The following is a 9,851-nucleotide window of genomic DNA, read 5'->3' as shown; positions in this document are numbered from 1 at the left end:
AAATAGTATAGAGTATAATTCCATTTTTGTTTTTAAAAAAACCAAATAATATATGTTGGCTTATGCATGTAAAAATCAAGATCGAAGAAATGTACCAAACCTTTAATAATTGTTACTTTTAAGGGATGAAATGATGAAAAATGTTCACCTTTGGTATATCTGTGAATCTTTTATTTAACAAGAATAACTTTTTTAAATGAAAGGCAGTGATTTTTAGATATAGATTCTGAGATAGTTTCTAATTAAATGTTAACACTGAAAATACAAAAATTCAGGAGGAGGAAGAAAGAGTCTTTAAGGTTCAAGGTATTTTTTTTTTTTTGTACTTATCTTTTAGAGATCCTTACTGAAATAGAGATTAAATAACATAGTGTTTGCTTCAATTTATGGATCAGTGTGTGGACAAAGACTGATCATGAGTTGCTAACGCAGATGAACTGGGTTACTGGTACATGGGGGCTCACTAAACCCATTTTTCCACTTTGGTATGTATGTTTAAAAATTCCATTAAAAAAATTTAAAAACAAAAACAACATACCACCTGAATAATGCTACAGAATAATACTAACATATTCTCAAACAACAAAGCTAGCACACGTAAATATTTTGAAATATTTATTAATAATCACCCTGCCTTTTCTTAGTAATATTTTGCTTCTGGAATTTTATGGGATAGTATGTTATTTATGCATTAAAATAACATTTGATAAAATGAAAATTTTAGTTGTAGAACATAACAGTCTGTATGGAAATGTCAAATTTAGTAGACAGCTACTGGTAAAGTTATTCCTCTTACTAGGTATCAAAGGAGTAAGGTAATTTTTGTCACCACCAATTAAAAACTTTTACGAAATAGGACTGTTATAAAACAATTAAACCTTGCAAATGCACTAGTCTCCAGGAAGAAAGTCCTGGAGGAAATTCTGCTTATTAAAATTGCAATTTTAGTTTCCATTAAAAGGAGAATAAGACAACAGAAGATGGGTTGGCAAGACAAATTATTTCTTAATGTCAGTTGAGCTTATTTCAAATGAGATAACATATCTACACCAGGTTGGGTTCAGTACAATTTTGTCTCCTCAACTCATTTATCTAATTCAGTCATCTTGATTATAGCCTCATGGACTTCATTTTCAGAGAAAGAATTCTGTAACAAACAGCCTACACAACATGATGATTACTGAACAGTTAATTCTAATTAACTTGGGCATGGCAAGAGAATTTTGATAAAGTCCTAGAATACAAATATAGTCTGCTTATACTGGACTAACTATATAAAAACCCACAGCATAGTCTCCAGACAAAACAAGACAGCCAAAAAGATCTAATTTAAAGAAACAAATGAGAAAATTAAAATCACAAATAATTTATTCTTCCGTTAGAGCTGATACAGTTTTAAATAGCAACAAAGTACACAGTGGTGGAAAATTGGCACAGAACCTATAAGCATTTCGATCACAATAAGGCTGTCCATGCTTTATCTGTCCAAACTTGATGTCCATTTTCTACTGACCAAATTGAGGGGAAAAAAAAACCTATTCTGACCTTGAAACACACATACACACACACGCACACACACATACACTCTCTCTCTCTCTCTCATACAGAGAGACATACTGAAATTCCTCCTTTTGATTACAGTATGTTGAGAGCAGTTCTGCTTATTCAAATTTATGGCACCCCTTCTGTTTTGTTTCCAGTTAGAAGTGGGAAAAAGGAATTCAATTATAAAGAATATATCTTATTCCCTGGACATAGGCAACTGTGATGAAAATAGTAACTTACCTTTGGGCTAGATGTTTCAGATTATGCTTAAATAACCGTGGTTAGAAAATTTTCAATGCATTCTTTCCTGCCCAATGCAATATCTCTGAATTTAGCTAAAATAATCAGGCACAGGACAACCTCAAATAATGATTAAACATGCTATGCTAATAAACAAGGTGATCTAGAATGCAACCTCTGTGCTTTTATAACAGATAGAATAAACCTCATCAATAAGCATTTTCCTAAACATTTCTGTGTGTTATATTAACCAATACAAAAAAAAAAGGGATAAACATAAAAGTGTCCCTTTATAAATGGCATTATTTCCAGTTAAGAAAGTTGAAACAATGGTTTGTAAAGTCTCCTGAACTATTTTGTTTATATAACCAATTACCTTTCTAACGTTAAAAAACTAAATTACTGGATCAATGTTGACTCTTCTTTGATATCATTTATAAAATGCTTTGATATTACTAAGTTCCCTGATTATTCAAACAAGGTAAAATTAATACTTTCATTTTCAGTTATTGCTATTTTAGGAGAGGATTACTTCATTTATATGAAACCGTTACCAAAGATTCTTCAGATCCAACATAAAGTAATTCTTATTGCCTCACATTTTAAAACAGTATTAGAAATGATCTTTACAAAAAGGTTTTAATCCACAAAACTGGAAGGCTTTTTAAAAATGTCTTTTTACTCAAAACTGTATCACAGTGCCCTTGATTATCTAATAGATAAAAGGGATTTGAATTTCCTCTATAAGAACAGAACAGTGGACATATGGTGTGCTTTGTCTTCTCTCACCTTTCTCTTTATGGTACACCATTTTGAGACCAAAACAATCAAGCATCTACCATGCTCCCGTCCACATTAACAGAGGATTTCTGATTCTGTCCAGTGCGCAGTGTACCGCCTTGCATATTCACCACATGAAATAAACATAATATACAAAATATTGCTGCTGTAAAAAGTGTACATTTCCCTCTTCCCCTTACAAAAAAATCTGTGGAAAAGTATTAAATTCCCTTAACCTTCATAAACATACAAAGCTGTTCACACCTTTCAGTCTGTAACAGTCCATTTGAAACACAGTTCTGAAATCATTGCAAATTGGTTATGTCATTGCATTTTCTGTCCAATGTTGCCATCTAGAGTAGAAATGTGAAATCAAGAGTATTTTTGAGCTACTAAAGCCTTTTACAACTAAACCACAAAGGCTGCTTATTGATGAAACAGCCACTTATCCACAAGGTTTTTCCAAAAATTAGATGGAATGGAAGGAACTCTTCACAGGGAGGTGTCCACAGTGCTGAGGTGACAATATGGCTGCTAATAGATATTGGCTATTGGAATGTAAGTACTTTTTCACTGCTGGTAATTTCCATACTGTCCCTGAAAGATAAATTAAAAATATAATTAGATAATAGTTTGACTATAATAGTTGGGCACAGAAAATTACAAACAAATCATTTTAAACACTGTCATACTACAAAAGCACCTGCACTTATAACAAAAATTTATATATACATATATTTAGGTAAAAAGTATCACTGTGTAATTTATTCTGATATTATATCCAATTACAAATGGATTTCATAGTCCAAAACTTGCTAGGGATTAGTAAGTGAGCCTAGAATAATGGGCTCTAATAATACCTGCCCTAATAATAATACCTGTCACATAGTGAGAATTCAAATGTTTGGTGAATTTTATTGAACTGAATTGAGCAACAATGAGGGATAAGTTCTAGTTCTACATTCTGATGTGGTATACATAAATGTATAAATAATATGCTAATGTGACAACAGTGTTTAGCTTATTATCATTATAATTATGAATTAACATGAATTAACAATTCATAATTAACAATTATGAATAAGTGACAAGTGAAATTTTAAAGGTAACTGGGAGATGAAAGGTAAAGACCCTTCTATCCAAAATAAAAAATTTGAGCCTTTCCCTAAGGTCAACAAAGTGTCTGCCAAGATATTCAGATAGACAGAAGGACATAAAATCAAGGAAAATTTGTTGTGTTTTCATTGTTTTTAATTAGGTAGACTTGTAGACCTATAGGCTGACAGGATGGGAGAGAAAAAGAACACAGATACAAAAGATAAGATGAAGCAGCAAAACTCTATGAGGGAGGCAAATTATATTCAGTATACATCTGTTCAGGTTAGCTTTTGGAGAAGAAGAAAAGGAACTTCCTTTCCTTTAAAACAAGAAGAAAGGTAGAAAAAAAGAACATACTAGAAAATAGACATTTTGTTAAAAATTTCTTAAATGGGTTTAAAATAGATTCATAAAAGTACCCATTTTTGAAAATCAGTATTCACTAGAAGCATAAAATTAGTTAAATTGTTTCCTTTTAGCTAAATTTCCCCCTCCCAGTCATATTAATATGGCTCAAAGAAGCAAAACTCTATGAGGGAGGCAAATTATATTCAGTATACATCTGTTCAGGTTAGCTTTTGGAGAAGAAGAAAAGGAACTTCCTTTCCTTTAAAACAAGAAGAAAGGTAGAAAAAAAGAACATACTAGAAAATAGACATTTTGTTAAAAATTTCTTAAATGGGTTTAAAATAGATTCATAAAAGTACCCATTTTTGAAAATCAGTATTCACTAGAAGCATAAAATTAGTTAAATTGTTTCCTTTTAGCTAAATTTCCCCCTCCCAGTCATATTAATATGGCTCAAAGAAATATTCTAGTTGAAATACTTCTGTACCATATGAAACAGTATCCTAAGAATTTATATTTCCACAGAAGTCGATGTAGTAATCATCTGTTGAATGTCACCACAGACATAATGGCATAATGAATTAAATAGAGTTAGGGTGTTTTACATTAATATACTTTACACAGTTATATTCAGCCAAATTTAAAGTCAATGCTCATCTTTAAGTATTTATGGGTAAAATGTATCACATCTAAGATGTGCTTTAAAATACTGTGAAAAGAAAAAAAAAAACAGTGTGGCTGAGTAGATAAAACAACATTGGCAAAATGTTGATAAACTGATGAAGCTGGGTGATGGATAAACAGGTGTTCATTATACTTCTCTCTCTTCTGTATTTAAAGATTTCCAGTATAAAAAGTTTAAAATAAGAAAGAAAATTAATGCTTACATACTGGAGCTTACTATTCCATTGTTAGGTTACCTAAATACTATAGCTGAGTTTAAGTGCTTTCTATTTGAGTCTTTAAAAAGCTCTTTGAGACTCAGTTTATTCACCCATAAGGTGGGAGAGTAATATTTACATCTCTGGATTGCAATTTCCCTTCTGTTAATGGCTACATTAATTCATACATTTGTTTGTTATGACACTTAAATAAGAGAGGACATGAGAGAGGCTTTTTAGAATTATAAATCAGTGAGTCTCAATGCTGGAGGGAAATGCTCCTCCAGTGAATGTACAAAATTAGATGCAAACAATGAAAGTGAGTTGCGAATATAAATGATGTCAAAGCAGAAGAGAGGTTAAGAACCACTGTGTCACAGAAATATAAGCTATAATTTATCAACTATATTATGAACTACTTGAGTACAAGTACCAGGTCTTATCCAGCCTTATGCCCTAAGTATTAAAGAGTACCTGACACATAAGACTTCTTCAATAATGCACATACCAAATTACATCCAAACAATTATAAATACTTATGGAACAAATGATCCTCATCATAAATTTGAAAAGCAAAAAAGACTCAGAAATAAAGTATAGTTACAGAATATAAGATAAATTCTCTAAGATATAAGATAAATTCTCTAAGAATATAAGATAAATTCTCTATAAAGGAAAAGGTTAACAGGCAAAAATAATTAGAAAAATATTTCAGAAAACTGTAAGAGCATTGAGAAAATACTAAGATTTGAATAACAGAGAAAAAGGGGGCAATTCAAATACAAGGAACAGCTAAAGCAAAGGCATGGAGGAAAAAATAAATATAGAATGCTTAGGGAAGTGGGAAATAAGAAAGAATATACAATAATGAGAAGTTAATAATTATTTTGTAAGACACAGCTTGGAGTAACAGAGAATAAGAAGCTAATATTAACAATAGTTAATTCCTAATATATCTCAATAACTAAGACATTAAGCATGTATCAGACACTGATGAGTACTTTGTAACTTATACAGTAAATATCTGCATTTTATAGATGAAGAAATTGAGGTAGAGGTTAAGTAACTTGACCCCACACTTGATCACACTGCTAGGACCAAACTAAATCACAATTAAACCTAAAAAAGTATATTGTGTATTTGCAACCATAAGCAAATTCCAAAGTGGTATGAGGGGATAAAAGCACGAGTTTTGAAGCCAGAAACCAATTTCTAGTACTAACATCACGTCACCATTTAACAGTTTCTTGTCCTTGGACAAGTTGCCTTACCTCCCTTGAGTCTCAATTTTCTCATCTGGCAAGTAAGGGTAATTATAACCCCTATCTCAAAAAGTTATTCAAGAAGAAAAACATGAAAATGCTTATAAACTACTCAAGAACTCATTAATATTATCAGTGGCAATGTGGTATAGTGAACAAAGCATGGGCTTGCATCACTCAGGACTTGTCACCTAGCTCCACCACTTCCTAGCTCTGTCATCTTGAGTAAATTATTCTAACACTCTAAGCCTCAGCTTCTCTTTGCTTCTTCAATTTCTTTTAATTATAAAATTCTTCTAACTAGAGTGTAAAGAATTCATGGGAAAGAAACAAGAAGACAGTATGGAAGATCCTGCTATGATGAAGACAGGCAAAGACAATGGTCTAAACTAAGATAAGGCAGTAGGTTAGAGAGAAATGGATGGATTCCAAGAGCTTTTCAGGAAGGAGGATCAACAAGATTTGTTATTTATTATAAGGGGGAAGGGAAGAGAGGGGACATAAATATAAAATGGGCACTTGGCATTCTGGCTTGGTCATAGTAACCCTTTCTTTTGATAAAGAATATAGAAAGGAGAAATAAGTTCAGGTGGAAAAAATTATGAATTTGTTTTATGTTGAATTAATATACCCGTGATACATCTAAGTGGAGATGTCCAGTAGGCATCTGATTTTCAGGTGAGATTCAGACTAGAAATAGAGATAGCAAGGTAAACTGAAACCATATGAATCAATGACATTGCCTAGGGAGAGTATAGTGAATGAGAGAAGTTCCTGAGCTAGAAACCTGAGCAAAGTCAACCATTTCTAAATTTCTTTCCTTCATTCCATTTATCTAATCAGTTAAAAGTCTTACATTATTCTTTCACAATATATTTTAAGAGGTTTCCTTTTTTCTCTATTCTTGTGATCATTCAAATTCAGAAAGTAATTGCCTTATTTTTCATTTATTTATACTTCGTTTTCTCAACAATATTTACTAACACTGTGCTATGTTATACTGGGTGATGGAGGCTAAACAGTAATAAAAACAGACAAAGCAATGTCTTTAAAGAGCTTACATTCTAGGGGAAGTGGAGTATGACAATAAATAATAACTAAATAATCTATCAAATGGAGATAAACGCTATGCTGAAAATTAAAGCATGTTTCTGTTAAAGATGAATTTACCCTGCTGCCCGAAACAACCAAAAAACTACACAAAACATATGAAGCAATCATATTCAGGACACAGAGCCAACAAAGGACAACATTCCCTGAAACATGGAAAACAAATGAGGTGAGCCATCTGATTATCACAGCTTACTAACTTGAGAGTTACAAGGCTATACTAGATGGAGGGAAACTGAGGCCAAGCCTGGCAGATACTCTGAATTAAAGAGATAAAGCTTAGAGTAGGAAGGGGGAGTTAGAGTTAATAGGACAGAGTACCATAAAAAAAAAAGACCTGCGTAGAGAGAGAACTGTGGAGATCTCATGTATTCATTCCCCTTATATATTGAGCATAGTAATGATATACAAATATGCATGAGGAAAATACCCAAGGCTGAGGAAAGAAACACCCAAAAGGGTTAGACGAAAGAATACTTGGTGGTATAGGAACAGAATTATTGCTACTCTTGGTCCTGTCTAAAAAATCTTTTATAAGCAATTCAGAGGCTGGGCACAGTGGCTCATGCCTGTAATCCTAGCACTCTGGGAGGCCGAAGCAGGAGGATTGCTTGAGCTGAGGTGTTCGAAACCAGCCTGAGTAAGAGCAAGATCTCATCTCTACTAAAAACAGAAAGAAATTAATTGGCTGACTAAAAATATATAGAAAAAATTAGCCAGGCATGGTGGTGCATGCCTATAATCCCAGCTACTAGGGAGGCTGAGGCAGAAGGATTACTTAAGCCCAGGAGTTTGAGGTTGCTGTGAGCTAGGCTAATGCCACGGCACTGTAGCCCAGGCAACAGAGCAAGACTCTATCTCAAAAAAAAAAAAAAAAAAAAAAAAAAAAAACAAGAAGAAGAAGAAGATAATAAAAAGCACAATTTAAAATGAGCAAAAGGCCGGGCGCTGTGGCTCACGCCTGTAATCCTAGCTCTTGGGAGGCCGAGGCGGGCGGATTGCTCAAGGTCAGGAGTTCAAAACCAGCCTGAGCAAGAGCGAGACCCCGTCTCTACTATAAATAGAAAGAAATTAATTGGCTAACTGATATATATATATAAAAAATTAGCCGGGCATGGTGGCGCATGCCTGTAGTCCCAGCTACCCGGGAGGCTGAGGCAGAAGGATCACTTGAGCCCAGGAGTTTGAGGTTGCTGTGAGCTAGGCTGACGCCACGGCACTCACTCTAGCCTGGGCAACAAAGCGAGACTCTGTCTCAAAAAAAATAAAAATAAAAATAAAAAAATAAAATGAGCAAAAGATTTAAACAGACATCTCAGAAAAGAAATATAGATGGCAAGTAAGCACAAGAAGATGGTCAACATCATTGGTTCTTAGGGATTTGCAAATTAAAAACACAAGATACCCTAACACACCAATTAGAATAGCTAAAATTGAAAAGACTGATTCATACCAAGTGTTAGCAAGGAGTTAGCAAGGATATGGGAGAACTGGAACTCTTATACACTGCTGGTGGCAATATGAAATGGTACAACTACTTCGGAAAATAATTTGGCTGTTTCTTAGTTAAATATACAAACATGATCTGACCATTCCACTCCTAGGTATTTACCCAAGAAAAAAGAGAGCATATGTCCACAGGTACTTGTACATGAATGTTCACAGTACTTTAAATCTGTATGAGCCCAAAAGTGGAACCCAAATGTCCATCTGTGGATCAATGAATAAACAAATGTCGTATACCCATATAATGGAACACTACTTAGCAATAAAGAATTGTTTATATACATACGAATAAATGTCAAAACAATTATACCAAGCCAAAGAAGCCAGATAAGAAACTGTATACTATATGATTCCATTTATATTAAATTCTGGGAAATATAAATGAATCTATAGTGACAGAAAGCAGATCAGTGGTTGTCTGGGGAGGGATGTGGCAAAAAGAGGAATTTCAAAGGGGCACAGGGAAAACTTTTGGGCATGACAGATCCTTCGTTATTTTGATCTTAATGATGGCTTCCTGGGTGTATACACATGTCAAAGGACATCAAACTGCACACTTTTATTATGTGTGGTTTATTATATGCAAATTATACTTCACTAAAGCTGTTCAAAAAAATATAAAGATAGGGAAAAAGAATGATGTAATAGAGGGTAATATCACTTTAGAGAGGTGGACAGTGAAGAACTCCAGGATACGATATGGTGACATTTGAGCAGAGATTTGAAAAAAAAGGTGGGTAGGAAGATTGTAGGCATCCAAGGAAGAGCTTCAGGCATCAGAGGGAGCAGCAAACACAAATGTTCTGAGGTAGAAACTTACTTGACGTATGTAAGGAACAGCAAATAGGCAGATGTGACTGAAGCATAGTGAATGTAGGCAGTGAGTGGTTGGGATATAAATACACAGAGAAGGGATAGGATAGGCAGTGGGAACACAAGTCACACATGGCCTTGCAGGCCATCATGAGGTATGGTTTTTACTCTGAGACTAAAGTTACCACATGGTTTTGACCAGAGAAGTGGCATAATCTGACTTATGTTTTCAAAACATTACTCTCGGTCCTTCAATGAGGAGCAAGCC

At 33.8% G+C, this 9,851-nt stretch overlaps 1 protein-coding gene across 2 annotated transcripts in view; it reads right to left on the bottom strand.

Moving 5' to 3' along the window:
- Positions 1 to 1,350: 1,350 nt before the first annotated feature.
- Positions 1,351 to 9,851, bottom strand: part of SS18 (SS18 subunit of BAF chromatin remodeling complex) — a 79,743-nt gene continuing 71,242 nt past the window's right edge. For both annotated transcript variants that reach the window (XM_012740442.3, XM_012740444.3), the window contains one exon: positions 1,351 to 3,162. In XM_012740442.3, coding sequence (XP_012595896.1) covers positions 3,136 to 3,162 — 27 coding nt within the window. In that variant the 3' untranslated portion in view covers positions 1,351 to 3,135. The remainder of the gene's footprint in view (positions 3,163 to 9,851) is intronic.

Source organism: Microcebus murinus, chromosome 17 (assembly GCF_040939455.1).
Source record: "Microcebus murinus isolate Inina chromosome 17, M.murinus_Inina_mat1.0, whole genome shotgun sequence".
In the NCBI taxonomy this organism is placed as follows: domain Eukaryota; kingdom Metazoa; phylum Chordata; class Mammalia; order Primates; family Cheirogaleidae; genus Microcebus; species Microcebus murinus.
The sequence above is the reverse complement of the archived record's forward strand: the minus strand, read 5'-3'. Positions and strand labels throughout refer to the sequence as shown.